This window comes from Aythya marila (genome assembly GCF_965140915.1).
Source record: "Aythya marila genome assembly, chromosome: 2".
Classification (NCBI taxonomy): domain Eukaryota; kingdom Metazoa; phylum Chordata; class Aves; order Anseriformes; family Anatidae; genus Aythya; species Aythya marila.
Genome location: NC_139043.1, coordinates 47,701,115 through 47,717,850, shown reverse-complemented (window position 1 = coordinate 47,717,850; position 16,736 = coordinate 47,701,115). Strand labels below are relative to the sequence as shown.

At 39.5% G+C, this 16,736-nt stretch overlaps 2 protein-coding genes across 4 annotated transcripts; one reads left to right on the top strand and one right to left on the bottom strand.

Moving 5' to 3' along the window:
* Nucleotides 1-667: 667 nt before the first annotated feature.
* HSBP1L1 (heat shock factor binding protein 1 like 1) lies at nucleotides 668-4,011 on the top strand (the record flags this gene model as incomplete). The annotated part of the gene is made up of 4 exons (XM_082755347.1): nucleotides 668-1,061; nucleotides 1,450-1,548; nucleotides 2,595-2,723; nucleotides 3,982-4,011. Exons 1-4 carry the CDS (start codon nucleotides 1,017-1,019, stop codon nucleotides 4,009-4,011), a joined length of 303 nt encoding a protein of 100 aa, XP_082611473.1. The 5' UTR covers nucleotides 668-1,016.
* On the bottom strand, nucleotides 3,658-14,016 carry TXNL4A (thioredoxin like 4A). 3 transcript variants are annotated; one of them, XR_014316899.1, is made up of 5 exons: nucleotides 13,741-14,016; nucleotides 13,416-13,589; nucleotides 12,195-12,272; nucleotides 6,723-6,826; nucleotides 5,731-5,766 (listed from the first exon to the last, which is right to left on the bottom strand). XR_014316899.1 is itself a non-coding variant. In XM_082753219.1 (4 exons), exons 2-4 carry the CDS (start codon nucleotides 13,566-13,568, stop codon nucleotides 5,595-5,597), a joined length of 429 nt encoding a protein of 142 aa, XP_082609345.1. In that variant the 5' UTR covers nucleotides 13,569-13,589; nucleotides 13,741-13,898; the 3' UTR covers nucleotides 3,658-5,594. The 3 variants fall into 3 exon arrangements, 2 of the variants coding, with proteins under 2 accessions (XP_082609345.1, XP_082609346.1); XM_082753219.1 differs by lacking the exon at nucleotides 12,195-12,272 and having other exon boundaries at nucleotides 3,658-5,766; nucleotides 13,741-13,898; XM_082753220.1 differs by lacking the exons at nucleotides 13,416-13,589; nucleotides 13,741-14,016 and having other exon boundaries at nucleotides 3,658-5,766; nucleotides 12,195-12,270.
* Nucleotides 14,017-16,736: the final 2,720 nt, after the last annotated feature.

Here is a 16,736-nt window from a genome sequence, read left to right as displayed (position 1 = left end):
TAGGATAAAGTCAAAAGGGAAAACAATTATGTTTATTAAGAAAGATACCAACTGGTAGACTTACAAAAGATAATCCTCCCAGCACTTCAGGTTACTAGCTCAGCAGAGAGAATTATTATGGAGGAAAGCACTGTTACGTATTTGGCACATCTGTGAAAAACAGACTAAGGAAAGCTATTGCCCAACAGTAATATTCTAATTATACAGGCACTGTAAGTTGAAAACCTCTTCATTTGCATCAGGCAACAGTTACAGCACCTGGAATACTCTACTTACAGTAAGTCACCCTTGCAATAGATAGACCGGGAGGGTTTTGTGCTGCAACGTTGAAAACCATGGGTGACCTACGTGTTAGCTGGGCTGCTAGGAGGCAGCACGTAATTCTCGTCCATGCCTTTGGTCCTGCCTGCTTAGAAGTCCTGGTGCAACAAGCTTCAAAGGGCACTGGTATTTGGGCCAGTCTGTATTACAAAACTAATTACAAGGAAAAAGGAAACAAAGTTACAAAAAAAAAAAAAAAAAAAAAAAAAAGCTTGGGCCTTATTAATCAATAAATGTTTTCCTTTATTTAAATTGGCACTTCTGTCCTGTGAAACTGTAAGACCCCTGAAGATCAAACCCCAATATCCTTATTTATCGCCCTGTGTAAGTATTTTGAAAAAAAAAAAAAAAAAAAAAAAAAAGGAATACCACAGGTAGACAAAATTACAGGTAGACAAAAAATTAATGATTTTTTAACCAGAAATAGTTATTTTGTGACATAATAGAAATAGTTGTTTTGTAACACAAACGTTTATGAGACCATTTTTTCCAGCCTTGTCATACCTCGTAAGTTTTACAGCGAAGAAAGGGGTGAAGAATCACCAGCTCTACCCTTAATACCTTACAAATAAATCAACGTCTTGGACAAAACCTGCTCCCTACAGCCCACCGCAGGCCTGGCAGGCAGCGACGCGGCCCGGCCCGGCCCGGCCCCGGCGGGGCGCTCACCTGGCGGGGAGGCGGCACCGCGAGCGATGGCGGCCGCCGAGCCGCCGGGCGCGGGGGCCCTTCCGCAGCTGGTGAGCTCGGGGCTGGCTCCTGCGGCCAGCAGGGCGGGGGGCTTGGGGCAAAGCGGGTCGGGGATGCCCCGAGGAAAGCCCGGCCGGGCTGGGTGCCCCCCTGTCAGGCGCCTGCCTCGTATTGGGGCGGCCTCAGCGGCCCCCCCCCCCGCCCGCAGCGGAGCGGCTGCCCTGGAGGAATAGGATGGGAAAAAAAGGCAAAAAGGCCACGGGGAGAGCGGCTTTCCCTTCGGGGAGACGGGGAGGTATGGGGGTTGCGGCTGGAGGCCGGCCGAGGGAGGGAGGGAGTAAGGAAGGGAGCGAGAGCCGCGGCTGTGTGAGGGCTGACCCCCTGCTGTCCTTGCTGGGACCCTCCTGCTTTTTATCTCGTCGTTTCTTTTTTTCCTAGGCGGAGAGCCTGCTGTGTCAGCTGCAGGAGAATTTTGAAGCTCTGACTGAAAAGATAACGCTGAGAAATATCCTCTTTTTAATCTGGGTTACTAGCTCTGTGAGCCAAGTTTCATAACTTCTGGAGGGTGTAGCTCCTCCACAGGGTTAGGCTTCCCTTCCCTTCCCTTCCCTTCCCTTCCCTTCCCTTCCCTTCCCTTCCCTTCCCTTCCCTTCCCTTCCCTTCCCTTCCCTTCCCTTCCCTTCATTAACAAATAGATGTAAAGTCTTGTTTTTGTTGTCATCATTGTTGTCGATCTTCTTTTTAAAATCAGGATGTGGTTGTTTTTGTTTTTTTTTTCAGAATATCAAATTAAGATGTTATTGATGTTGTTAGACACCTGTGGTATAAAGACAGCCGAACTGTACTCTGTTTCTTTTTTCCCTGTACTAAGGAAATCCTAAAAAGGTTTTCCTGAAGGCCAGATCAGTCCCAGTGAGCTAGTCTCTGTGCATCAATTCTAGCTTTCAAGTAAAGTACAGGACAAACTATGTGCAACTATTCTGAAGGTACATTTAAAAAAAAGAGACATCTTCAAAAATGCATTTAGATTAGCATAACACTGTGTGTTGGTGGGTTAGAAACAACTCTGTTAGGCTCCTGAGTTTGGGAAGGTAAGCACAGATAAAGAAAACAAGACATGAAGGGTCACTGAGCTTTCTCCTTAGATGTGCTTAACAGGATCTATCTCTGCTTTCTGAAACTGCAGACTCAACACATCTTACTCTTCTGAAACTCCCCACTTTCAGGAAGTTGCATCTTTAGTATAAAGAAGAAAAATAAATGGTTAACAGCAGTTATATCTTGATTATTTATATTGACCATATGGCATTACCTAAAATAGTTCCTTGAACAGAAAACAATCTTTTACACAGAAGATACTCTAGTTCACTCGCAGACAGACAGGAAAGCATGTGATAACATTTAGAACTGGAATGCTTCCCTGTTTCAGGAGAAAGTAGGATTATCTTGTTATAATACAGCCTTGTGCTACACCTGTGAGCTTCACCTTGCATTAATGTTGAACATGAGTAAGTAAAAGGCTGAGGCATCTGGAAGAAAGCTCTGTATTTTTCTCATAGAATAAAAAAAAAATGCAATCATAGCATTCGTACTTCTTAGTTATCTTTAACTTCTTACTGGAAGAAATGGGCGAGCGCATTGATGACCTCGAGAAGCACGTTGCTGACCTAATGACAGAGGCTGGGATAGAGAATACCGATGAAGAGTCAAGAGTAAAGAAACTTTACTTTTCCTGTATTATATGTATTTCTACTCAGTTTTGAAATATGGGCAGCACCTAGCATGAAAGTAGTGTTTATTTATTTACTTGGATTTTAATATATACTGGGAATGTATTTAAAATATTTAAAATTACCTTGGATTTGTTTTTCCACAAGAGCCAAAAGATGCTACCACTTTTGTAGAAGAAACCAAACTATAGCTTGCTGTGCAAACTAATCCAAAATATGTAAACTGAGGCTGTATATTTGTAAGAAAATGTGCGTGGCTCAAAGCACTCCTGTCCACTATTCCTGTCTCTCAAGTATGCTAACAGATGTGGCTGAGGATTCTCTGTGTCATAAATTTATGTACACCTCTTTTAAACCTGCTACAACTTCCCAGTGTGACTCAGAGTACACCTCATAAACACCTTGCCCAGAACAGAGCAATAATGTATTCTTTGCAGCAGTAAAAATGAGAGGTGGAAGTTAACGAGGAAGTTAACAACATTGTTATCAAATACTTGGTAGTACGAGTAGGTGGGCTGCATGTCAGATTTTATATTGCTGTCTGTTACAAACAGTCCCCCCAGATGTATGCCTTAGCTGGTGTTTTTTGGTATTTATCTCAGCATTGTTTCAGAGTTCTCAATGCGCTGTTGCCTTCTTCCTGTTGTTGCAGGCTTTACTGATTTAAACCAACTGAGATTGCTTATGCAGTGAAAGAGAGAAATGTCTGTAAATACGCTGAAGTAATTTCAGTGTCTATTTATCTTGCCTTTTTCCTGGTGATAAGCTGTGAAATTATTTTTACAAATATGGAAAGTCTTATGAAGATGTATTTAACTGTATATTTAACTGTATAGAGATCTTATTTTATGCTGAATCACATTCATGAATAATTAAACCACTAACCTACTTATTCACTGTTTCTTTGCAGCACTGAAATGAGGATGTGATCAAGAAAGATAAAGGGAGAACAGCACTGCACTGAATCAGGGAACGTGTCATTGCTTGCAATCAATCACAAAACGTACCAGTGGAAACCAACACGCTTGCACCATGCCATGACAGAAGCTCGGTTTATTCATCCAAATTGTAATTCCTGTAATGGGTAATGAACCACCCATTTCAGGGGAGGCAAAAGCAATATTATGGTTAGAAAACTATCCTGTATAGCAAGCTTACCAGTCACAAACTTTTTCAATGTGGAAAGTGAATTTCATTTAATATTAAAATTTTCATCATGTTTCTTTGTTGCATTTTTAAGAGTTCTCAGAATAACAAGCTCCTTCTATGACAATACTTTTCCACTTGCACGTGCCATTTTGATGCTCAAATTCTTCACGTTAGAAAATGTACCCAACTGTAACAAAGCTGCCATCCACTCGAGTAGTTTGTTGAAATGGTTTATCATCTGAGGACCAAAATAGGTATGGCCTAACCATATTACAACATCTTGCTAAATCAATCACACGGATTGAGATCACACTGTAGATCAGCTTTGCAATCGCTGGGAAGACAAAGTATAAAAACTCTATCTCTATGGATAAGCCTGTAAGCAACTGGCAATACAGAATATGCAACTGAGTCATAAATGAATTTTGTGTGCTTAGACAGTAACAAACAGAGTAAGTTTTCTATTTAGGTTCATGGAAGCAACTCTAAGAATAACTAGACTTAATTCCATTCTTTAACATTGTATACTAAGCTAGTTTGATAGAACCTTTGAAGTAGTTTGAATAGTATTTACTTTTCTGTTAAGAATGGACAACAGAAATATAAATTCCATTTTGAACACTTCATTTTGTGACAAACTGGATTCAAAATACACGTACCTCATTTCTTGCAGTCTGGCTTGCTTTTCATTAATTCTCTAAATATTCATGTATCAGTTTAAAAAACAAACAAAGAGCAGTAACAAAAAGCAAATAACGAACCAACAGTGACTTCTTTACTGTGGAACAGAAGTTACCAGAAGCATGTATGGAAACTTCAAAAGCCATACCACAGTGGAATCCAATCCAAGTTTCATGAGTAGATAAATATAAACACTTCGCTCTACCATTAGACAAATTCAGCTCTAGAGAAAGCACAGTTCATCCTTTCTTTAAGCATCAACTATGCAACCAGCTCCAGAACTGCAACTAAACTTTGGAACAGAATCTACTATGATGTATTTGAAATGACTAGCATACATAATCACCATGAAAACGAAAATTCCACCATCACAACTTTATTAAGTTGACTGAAGGGTGGGGGATCACTGAAGATGTTTTTATTTAGCTTTGTTAAATATTAACAAATGCACCTTAGTATATTCCCTTTTGTTACTGGATACAAAAGACCAAGACACTATGCAAGAAAATCCACAAAAAAGTGACAAGCCTTTATCTTCAAGATTATGATTTTGCATCCAATTACATTTGTTTTCTTTCTCAACTTTAAAGAACATTAAGGCAAATCAGTGGACCTCGTTTTATTCTTCTTAAAAAAACTACACTATAATTTTCCCAGATATTTATGTAACAAAAGCAAGCAAAGACAATTGAAATGTTTTTCTACAAACAGGCTTTTTGTGTACAAAAATGCATCATACCAAAAGGTCAACACAGAGTAAAAGTCAAAAAAAAAAACAAACAAACCAGCTACAGTATTACTGCAGTCAGACAGTTCCAGGATTTGACTTCTACCTTTTTAAAACAAAATTCAAAGCTTTTAAATAATTCAAATATGCTCAAAGTTGAACAATTTGTGGGGTTGGTTTTTTTCGTTTTGTTTTGTTTATTTTTGTTTTAAATAGACATATATATAGTACGCACATACACAATAATAAATTTCAGTAGATGCAGGGCTGAAAGAAAAGGCTGCCCCAAAGACGTGTCAGTATCTGTATTTAGTGGAATAATCTTTTGGCGATACCACCAAGCCTCGACCTTTTCGGGCTCCTCTATAAACAGTTTCTATAATGTCAATCATCTCTTGCTTATCTTCCATTGCCCAGTTGATCTTGTTGTTATTACCTGTACCTAAATCAATCATGATGTGCTTGTTCCTTTACAGGGAGAGAAGAAACCAAACAGGTTAATAGAGTTATAATTCAAAAAGAAACTTTATCTATCCCTCATAAGAATGCTTTGTAGGATTCAAAAGAAGCCTTATAACAATGAGGTTATAATAAGTGTCAAAGCATCCGCTCCTGTCACCCTCAAAGTGACATTTTATTGCCTATTCCTAAAGCTAAAACAAAGATTGCAAACATGCTCCCACATCAAGAATGCTACTCAATGCAATTACTCTTCAGTATATTCCTCATTATTTTTATTTCTTTCCCACTACCATCTAACACAAGAATCCCACACTTATCAAAGTAGGTGCCATGGCTCGAAAAATTTTAGTACTTTGGGTATATCTTTAGAGCAAGTTTGACAAGGTTGACTCCTGTATTACTACAGCATTCTATAATATATTTTTTTTAGTTACAACTATACCCAAAGCATAATAAAAACAGTTTTCACTATCACTAATTTGTTTTATCATCAAAAAATTGTTACTATGCTGATTGGCAAACAAGTCATTTGCCTATTCAGTCATAAAATATTAGAATGGTTTGAGTTGGAAAGAACCTTAAGGATCACCTATTTCAAACCCCCCCATGACAGGCAGAGTCACCTTCCACTGGAGCAGGTTGCTCAAAGCCCCATCCAACCTGACCTTGGACACCTCCAGAGATGGGGCATCCACAACTCTTCTGGGCAAGAAGTTCCAAACCCTCACTACCCTCCCAGTAACAAATTCTTCCTATGTCTAATCTAAATCTACATTTCAATTTAAAGCAATTACCCCTTTTCCTATCAGTATACTCTGATGAAGAGTTTGTTCTTTTCTAGAGCAACATAAACATAAGCATCAGCATGCTGATACGCATTTAGAAATGATCTATAGTTCTACTGAGACACTGTACTAAGAACACATTCATAGCTGACTTATATTTTAAAAACCATCATGTACCTGAAGAAAAACATGACTGTACAGGGATCGTACAACTCATACATCTTGTTGAAGTCTGGTACTTCAGTGATATCCACAAGATAAATAACAGCAAAGTTTTTCACCTAAGCAAAAGAAAACAGGAAATACAAAAGTAATATATATTAACAAGCCTTTGATTAATTGTATTAGTGATTAAAAGACCTAGACTTTCCCAATTGCAACATTTATTTTTACAAAATACTAAGTCAGGAAATCACAGTAAACAGTCTTGTAATTCTTTTTAAATGCACAAGGACCAATCACATAGAAAATACCCTTACATACAGCCAATATGTTAATTTCACATCCAGTTTCAAATGGAAATTGACTATGCTAAATGAACATCCAGAGAAACAAGCCTTTGTATACAGCTGTGACCTCACAGTGACATGCGCAGCTCTAAATAAGTAACTTTAAAAAAACCTGCTGACACATTTTACCCATTTCACCCATTTATACATTTTACCTCTGTTGTCAGCTGCTTACACACTTCAGAAAATTAATCACCTAAAATGTCTTGGTGCCTACCTCCAAGCATATTTTCTCTAAACTATTTAATTTAACTGGGCTCATTAAATGAAAATAAAACTGATAATTTAGTAATAAAAACTAATGTTTTTGACAGTTGTAAAGCTGAAAACAGGAGACTGAGATTTTAATTGATTATGAAAAAAATACCCTGATGAGAAGCTGTTCTCTAGGCAATTCTGGTTAAGATAGGTTTTCATTTTCCAGAATTTCCAGATTCTTCCCCTTTAATTTCACAGTGAATGTCTTAATTCCTGAATGAAAACTGTCATGTTTTTGTTTTCTATACAGAGCACGTTTGACCATAAGGAAGCCTTAGGCCTTAGTTTCTAAACTTAGTTTATACGCAGGAAGGTACATCAGAAGTTAATACATACCCATAAATTAAATACATGACTGCAGGCATCTAGATTACACAGACCTTTAAGGTATATAATTACATATTCATGCACTATTCCATGGATGCACTCTGCCTCCATCCTTACGTACAAACACCACCTTCATCCTTCCCATTTGACTACGTAACGCCTGAAGTGTAACTGGTCTAAGATTTGTGACAATCTTACTGCTTCAAAGTGCTTTTTTACTTACTACCTTTGCTATCAAGCGTCTGGAAGTTCTATGGTAACTGTAATTTCTGGTTGATGTAAAGGTGTTTTATTTTAGCCCAGAAAACAGGATTAGACTGCATGAAAAAAATCTTACGCACAGTGTATCCTGAACTTAAACATCCTAGCAAACAACTCAGTTGAGAAAGTGTGGAGATGCTCATTCACAAAAAAAAAAAACCAGCACATAGTAAATAAATTTTATCAGACTTCAAAACAGTTTCTGCATTACATAAAACAACCACACATTAAAAATGAAAATAAGTATTATTTTCAAAAATATTTTGAAAATAAGTAGCGAAAAGAAGTCAAATCTCTTCTGGGCTGAAGCACCATTTAAATAGTTTTTATTGTGCTATTATGGAGCCATTTATAATCTTAGATTATACCAATAATCTAATGAAACCATCCCATTTAAAAAATGTTCCAAACCAGTCAAAAGGTAAAGCCTTAAAAATCCAAGTTACCCAAGTTACTCAGATTAAACATTCTCTGAATTGATTATTCATTCTCATTTCACTTTTACATTAAATATTTCTAAGAAACTTACGAGAATGTTCAAAATGAACAATTTTATTGAGAATTGACTGAAGTTACTCTCTGGTTAGCTTTAGGAGGCAAAACACAGGTTTAAAAAAGTAACCTGAAGAACTTATTTTAATTTTCTCCTTTTATTTCTCCTTCCGTCCTACTGGTATTATTAGCATCAGCAGCACAGCTTTACTGTGCGTGGAAATTTCTGCAACAACACAAGAATTTGGAGATTCTTATAAGCTAAACAATCTTTGGACAGTTGTTTTTAATTTGGAGACGAAAGTGGTTTTAAGTTAAACCAAGTATTACTACAAGTCTTAAACTAAGATTTTACTTCCAAAAACTTTGTGCTTCACATAGCATTCATTAGAACAACAAAACTTTTAGTTAGTTTTATTTTATATACACTTGATTTAGTCAAGCTGTTGCAGAACCAGAAATGCTTGTCACTATTAATGAGCCCCAGAAGCATAAGATTTTAGAAAAGAGAACCAGAATTAAAGAATGTATTATCTTGTTTTCTGAAACTCGGATACTTTAAAATTATTAACTAAAAATCACTCAAGAGGACTGTTTCATCTGAATCACCTTTGCGCAGCATATATGCAAGTTACCAACATAATCCAAGTATCTCAGACATTAACTGAATCTCCCTTCTCTCCTACATGTAAATAAAAGAATCAAAGCTACTTGCTTTAAAGAAGTGGAACTGACGACGCACAGTGGCTTGCTCAAAACCTTTTCTGATGTCTAAAGCAGACCTCAAAGCTAGATAGAAGACTTAAATTTTAATTCAGAGGTTTAAAAATTGTATTTTTCCCTGCTGTTTCTTAATTTCAGATCTGAAGAATTAATTTCAGATCTAGAATCAAGCACCACAATGAAAAGATACTAGTTTACAGCATTTATCCCTCTGAAGCCACTTAGCTTCCAACTGCCTTGAAAAAGGATGCATTTCGTTCTGTATTTGGGCACTGGCTGCCAAATTTACCCACAACATGGGCCTTGCCACAGAACCCTACAACATATGGAACAGAAGGTTGGCATTCAGGCCTAAGAATTAAATAGAGAAAGAGATAGGTAAGAGGCTAAAAATGTTCATGGAAAGGGTGATGCAGTAAAGCACCACAGTGGCCATAGTATCTACTGTTCACTGGCATGCCAGACTGAGCAGGCTTGTCACTGAGAGGCATTTTATTTCAACACTATTTAGAGATGAGCAGAACTGCAGAACTACTCAAATGTCTCATTACACAGTACTGACCAGCTTTACAGCCTGAAGGAGTGCTTACTATCTCAGCCACTGTATTGGAACAAAAACAGTAGCACAGAGCATCTGAGCTACCTTCCTATAGAGCCAGCTCTATTTTGTAAGACTTGGTTAACCTAGGCTTCATTTTAAACAAAAGCAATTCAAGTCTTTCTGGATTCAAGCTGGCACAGAAGCAGGAGTTCATCTGTACTTGAGCTATTAAATATATGGAGACTTGTTCCATATATCTTAATTTCTCCCCATCCATCGCAACATGAATCCTTGTTCCAGAGAGTTGTCAGTTCAAAACTACATCCCTTTGCTATCACTTCAAAGCAGAACAAGCTTTGCAATCATTTCAAGGCAGCAGCTGCTTATAAGTTCCTTCTGACTTAAGTTGTAGCTACAGATATGATACCGGGACCTCAGAGCAAGAATTAAACACAGCTCTGAGGAAGCAAACCGCACTGTAAAAGCAGCTAAAGTTGTAACAATTCAGACTCCACACTAAGGTACTGAATTTAAACAAAAAATTTGCTGTACAGCGTGCAAAAATCCTGTAGCATTTTAGAAGCTACAGGTCAACCCAAGTTTACTGTGAAAGTACTTAACCTTGTAACACACACTGCAATATAGTAAGTTTGCTTCTTTCTGGGAAAAAACAAAAAACCAACCAACCAACCAAACAAACAAACAAAAAAACTATACTGGATCTACCTTTTTTCAAACAGTACCACTTTTTCAACACCTGAAGATAAAAACCCATTTTCAATAGAAAAAGTAGTTTCACATATTAATCTACGTTATTCAACAAATATACACAGAAACAAAAGTATATTACTCCCTCACCATAGTTACAGGCCAGTATTTTAATACTTTGCAGAACTGTGTCTGTTTCAGTGGACTACTATTTAATCTGTAAATGGAGTGCCTCAAGACTATAAAGCAGAGGAATATATAGGACACTTAACATCAGATATAGCTGAACTTAATATACAGATTCTGTAGATCCTGTCTCACACTTAGCTGGTAAAAAAAAAAAAATGCGAACACGGGAAAAATCATATGCCAGATAAAATAAATATAATTTCTCCTGCAAAATTTCATTACCAATATCATTCAAATAAATTTAATGCATGCCTACAACATCAAATTGCCACAGCATGACCAATGACTAGGAAGAATTGCAAGGATCACATTAGTTTTCTTTGCATTTCTGGTGGAGGTAAAGACATTTTTTGTTATAATTTCAACTCTCTCGAAGAAATAAGAAGAAATTTCTCTTCGCTTGTGGCCCAAAATGCATACAGGAAATACCTAAAGAAATCTGAGTCAAGAACTAGTATCTTCCTAAAAAGTTTCTAGACTTTTATTTTCATGTTTAGATGTCCTATGGACAAAGAAATCACGGGGGGGGTAAGGGGAAATGAGAATAGGTTTCGAAACAATTGATTCAAGTTGAAGAAGCCTAGAAGACTTGCACTACTGAACTGAAAGAGGCTGCAAACACTATTAATTAGAAACTTCAAGGTCTGCATTGTCATTAGACAATTTTCTCATTCCAACTATTCTGTAAATTTAGGTGTTAATTTTATATGGTAGAAGAGAAAGACATTATACTACTAAATGCAATGCATAGAGCTAACAATTTTGAAAAACATGGGCTAAAGTAAATGGATCAGCTTTGCTCAACGATAAACACCAGTAACTATAATGCCAATGTTTTGGATTTTATTTTTTCCTCCTCTCCTTTTCTTCTCCTCCCACTCCCCATTTTCCTCTAACTTTAACAGATAGGCAGAAGTACAACTAATGTTTGAGCAAAAGCCACAGCTGTTCACACTTCTGATTATGGTTAAGTAAGTGCAAGACATTTGAACAATCTTCACTAATGCAGCACTCACCCAGTACAATGTATTCATTGAAGTGACCTGGTTTCAAACCAGGGCAGGATTTGTATATTAGTTTAAATAAAAGGTAATAATGAAATTTAGCAGCCAAAGCAAATTATTGCAAGGAATGGGCTTTTGCAATTTTGAGCCTTCTCTTAAAAAAAGAAAAAAAAAAAAGGTGTTCCACGGGAATTTAGTAAAACTCAAGTTCTTAGATTTTTGTTTTGTCTAGGTTTCAACCAAAACATCCAACATCTTAAAACGTTTTGTTTTGAAACTCTTTGAAACCTTGCCTTTTTTCATGTTTAACACTGAAAAAAAAATATTATAGTTTAACTATAAGTAGAATACATTTCAGGGAAAATAATCTGCTTTGAATTTTCATATGGTGTTCTGGTTTCTTTTCCCCAAAAGGATTCAAAAAAAAAATAAAATAAAACCCAGCAAAACAGCCCACCTGATTTCATATTTTAAAGTATAGATAATATTAGTGCTACCCCAAATGTAAAACAAAAGCAAAAAAAAAAAAAGAGGAAAATATGGCTGTGTTTTCTTCAAATGTAGCATGTAATTACAGCATCTTAACATTCTGTATTATTCTCTGTATAAACACCTGTACAATTGAACATTTACTCACTCTTTAAAACAGCAGAGATCCGAATATGGCTTGTAAGCAAGAGGATGAGGAAGGATCTCCCCCTTTAATCTGCCAATTCTGCAGAGGGAGATTTTTAAATAACAAGTTACATTGTTCTTTCATCCCCCAATCACCCCTAGCTGCCAAAACATCTGCTAGATTGCCAAGCATCCTGCCAAAAGTAAATACTAAAAGTGCTCTCAGACACTCCCACCACATTAAACACAAAAAAGTCGAAGTTAAACCATGTCACAACTCCTTACTGTATTCTATCACGTCTTAACATTTCACTGCAGACATAGATACTTAACATAGGGATTTTAGAGACAGAAGTACATCTATTTAACAACACCATTAGAATACAAAGGAGAATACCACAAGAAGATCTATGTGTAAGTTATTGACTACACATAATTTGACATGAAAATAGCTGAATCCTTTTCTTACCCAAGTTTAATTGTAACCACTTCCAATTCAGATTTCTTGCTTGCTTTCTGTGTGATTCAGTTAGAGAAGAGCTCTGTTTTCTACACGTATCACCATGCAAAACCTTTACTAAATACACAGTCGGCTCTGATTTCCCTTTTAAGGTATGTAAACACAGTCTAATTTTTCTTCAATATGCTTTTCTTGAGCAAGAAGCCAGCTGTCAGCAGGCATTCAGTTTCTGTCTGAAAACAGCTTCAGCACCTTGCTCCTAAAGTTGATTTCAGCCCATGTATCTCAAGAGAGCGTCATCTATTTCCACAGAGTATCACTGATGTATTAATTAACACTAGTCGGAAATTCACCAGGATTTTACCATTTTTAAGCGTCACTATGAATGTAACTTTTAATGGAAGCCTGAAGTTACGACGTACTCTGTGAAGCGATAGTGCTGTGTTACCTAGAGTCATGACAGTCCTACTACCAAGCCCGTGCCTGTGTTTGAATGATAAAGTTGATTAATTAAGTGATGGATTATTAACAGTTAGTGACCGTGACTTCTGAACTTGCCACGCTTTTCACGACACTAAATGTTATGCACAGCAGGGTAGTCAACAGCTATAGGAGATGTTCAGGGAAGTGCACCCAACAGCTCCATTGCTACCTCCTACTGCAGGAATACCTCTCCGGAAACCAAATTACAAACCAAATTGCAATCCACCTCAGACTCTGCATAAGCCACTTAAAACCCCGAGTGCTGGAAGCGTCCCCCCCGCGGTGCGGCTGCGGGTTTACCTTCTCGGCGATGCTGTAGAGCACCTCGTCCATCTTCATGCACGTGGGGTCCCAGTCGTGCCCGAAGCGGATGACCACCACGCGGTCCTCCTCCGACAGGATGGCTTGGTCCACCTGCCAGCCGTTGTGTAGGTGCGGCAGCATGTACGACATCTTGACGGGAAGGCGACCGGCCTGCGGGACGACAGCGAAAGCTGAGAGGGGCTCCCCGACCAAGGGCAGCCCCCCCACAGCCCTCCGGCTGCGGCCCCCGGCAGCGGGTCCCGCCCGCCGCTTCCACAGCACCCGCGGGGCTCCCCCCCCAGCCCTCCCCCGGCTCCCTCACCCCGTGGGCGTCCTTCTCTCGGCGGGACCGGGCGGCACAAGCGCTGCCCGCAGGCAGGGGAAATGACGAGAAAAGCCAGCGCTGCCCGGCGCCCTGCTGATAAACGTGTGCTTCCGGGCCGAGATGGTGGATGGCTGCTGTGGGGGTGTCCCTGCTGCATGGAGGTGCTCGCTCCAGGCGCTTGGGCAGGTTGTGCTGACACACAGACACATCCACAGCCATTCCCCCCTCTCACGAGGGGTGTGGAGCCGTGCTGGGGTGCCTGGTGCAGCCCAGTGAAATGGAGGTCACCTCAGCCTTCTCCTAATTTCTGCTTCTAATTTCCACTTTATGGGTCTTAAAAACTTCCTGTGCCTCCATTGGATTTGATCAAGGACTCCAACACGGAGAGCAGCATGTATTTTCTGGTTATGGATTGTTTGCTCAGTACATTCACCTGTGACCATATAAACAAATAAACCTGTGACAAATAAACACCTTAATGATTGAGCTAGTGATATTTGTGGCTTGAATGCTGGGTGAAAATATGGATATATCTTAACCGTGTGGATCACAACAGCATATACATCTTCTGTGTTTTTTTCCCATATATTTTATACCACAAGCTGATCCTGTCCTTGGAAGCTGCAGTGCCCTGCTCCTGCTATTACTTATATTTAAGTACCTTATGCCCTGCCTCCTTTGTATTGAGTTTACGTGGCAAGGTTTTGGTAGTGGGGGTCTGCAGGGGTTGCCCTCTGTGAGAAGAATCCAGAAGCTGCCCCATCTTTCAAGGGCCAGGTAGGCGTCCAGACAGACCTTGAATATCTCCAGAGAAGGAGACTCCACAACCTCCCTGGGCAGCTCCAGTGCTCCACCACCCTCACCGTGAAGTGCCACGTACTGTACGTATCAGTACAGCCTCCCACTGTACTGATACCTACTGATCAAGGAGCACTGGAGACAAAATGTCACAGACTGATGGCAGCCCCCATTCCACATTCCCCTGTGCCACTCAGGGGGAGGACGTTGAAGAGGGTGGATGGGTGGAAGTTCTTTCTAGTTGTATTGTTGTTGTTTGTTTCTCACTACTCTAGTTTTTTTAGTAATAGGTAATTGTTATATATTGAGTGGTAATTCGTGTCGAGAAGATGGTTGATATTAATAAAGAAGGGGCAGAAGTGGGAGTGTGGCCATGGGGGTGGGCAAGCCCCATAGTTGATGATAACATCAGACTCTTAACGATGAGGCCATCAGGAATGTAAAAGAGTTTAGAGGGAAAAAAGAAGGGTGATTCAGGAGACGCCATGCCATCTCTGGTTGCTTGTTCTCCAGCCCTTGAGGCGTGGAAGTTTCTGGGTGTTTGCCGTTGTTGTTATATGCAAAGTTGTTTGACCAATAAGAAGTTTTTTTGAAAAGGACTGCTGTGGGGAGAAGGGAATAAGAGGGGAGCCTGCCCTCAAGATAAAAAAAGGCAACACGATATAATGAAGTTATGTCATCGATAAAGAGGCAGAAAGAAGGAATGAAAAGGAACAGGCGACCAGAACGGACACCAGGACAGGAACAGGCACATTGATCACCTCATGAAGATGGGTTTGGCCAAACTCAGCAAACTGCTCAGAGAAGCTCATACAGAAAGTTGCTGGAAACAGGCGCACCGGAGCTGGGAAGCTCAAGCCGAGAGAAGCGGACCCGGCACACAACTGCCCCTCGCTGTTAAGCAGTTGTGTGTTATGGGGAATCGTTCGTCCTTAGAAACAAAGACTGTCCTGGTAACCTTACAGCTTATTCTCCTTATTAACAACTGGACAGTTTATGACCCTGAAATATGAGACCAAACTGAGGTCAAGGTGTGGGACTCTGCAACTAAAAACGACAAGGTTGCAGTGGGATGGCTCGGCACCTGGCGAGCAGTCTGAGGCCTTAAAGAGCCATGTGGAGCCACAGTCAGAAACGTGTGGTCTGCCAGACAGTGAGGGAGCTGCGGGCTCCTTTACTGATCCGACTGCGACGCCATCGGCCCCTCTGCTGCTACAGCCATCGAAGGCTTTTGCTGTTACGCCCCCTGCTGACCTGAACGTGCCTTTTGACCCAGGCCCTATTGGCCCTGAAAAGGAGATGGATATGCTTTTCTTCGATCTGGGAAGAACGGGATACATAAGGCCCGAAGACCGAGTTGCTTGACAACTTAAAGCGAGACATGTTGTTCAAAAGGAATGGAAAATGGAGACTTGTATGTAATCAAGAAAAGGAATGGAAAATGGAGACTGTTAAGTCATGGAACTTAAAGGATTGTTTGTTACCTTTTTTGATTGTACATATGTATAGGCGTGCTCGGGTTTAGTATGTAAAAGCAATGTTCTGTATATTTAGAATGTTTGATGTTTGTATGTGCGGTGGAGCGTCGACTCCCCGCACACCCAACACTGTTTACTTGCCTTTTATAAATATTCCTTTTATAAATATTACTAAATTCAGATTGAGTTGAGACTTAATTTATAACAGTAATAAATTATATTAATCTCCCTATGCTGAGTCTGTTTTGCGCGTTACAATATTTGTTGAGTGATCTTCCTGTCCTTATCTCAACCTTTGAGCCCTTCTCATCATATTTTCTCCCCCTTTCCCTTTGAGGAGGAGGAATGAGAGAGCGGTTGTGGTGGAGCTTGGCTGCCCATCTGAGTAAAACCACCACAGCCTCCCACGACCAAAAGGCTGGTACCTGAACATACTGGGTAAATATTTAGGTTGAAGTTATCAGTAGTGAAACCAGGACAATTGCATTACCAGCATTAGGTTTCGAAAGAACTGAGTTGATATTTGAGAGAAGGCATCTCAGGCCTATCTTTTTGGCTTTCACATATACATGTGAAAGCCAATATATATGACTTTATCTGAAAGTCATATATACATGTATATGTGAACTCTTTCAAAAGGTTAGCTTGCAGCAGGCAAGGAGAAATGAAATGCATATTTTCAACACAATCCACACAAACCTGAACTTGTGCTTTGGA

What these genes read in the sequence shown, in the direction of transcription:
- TXNL4A (XM_082753219.1), bottom strand. Translation starts at nt 13,568, where the DNA reads ATGTCGTACATGCTGCCGCACCTACACAACGGCTGGCAGGTGGACCAA. An exon ending in TCTACAGCATCGCCGAGAAG is followed by an intron (nt 6,827 to 13,415) that starts GTAAACCCGCAG and finishes TCTTTTGCTTAG; the next exon opens with GTGAAAAACTTTGCTGTTAT. An exon ending in ACAGTCATGTTTTTCTTCAG is followed by an intron (nt 5,767 to 6,722) that starts GTACATGATGGT and finishes CTCCCTGTAAAG; the next exon opens with GAACAAGCACATCATGATTG.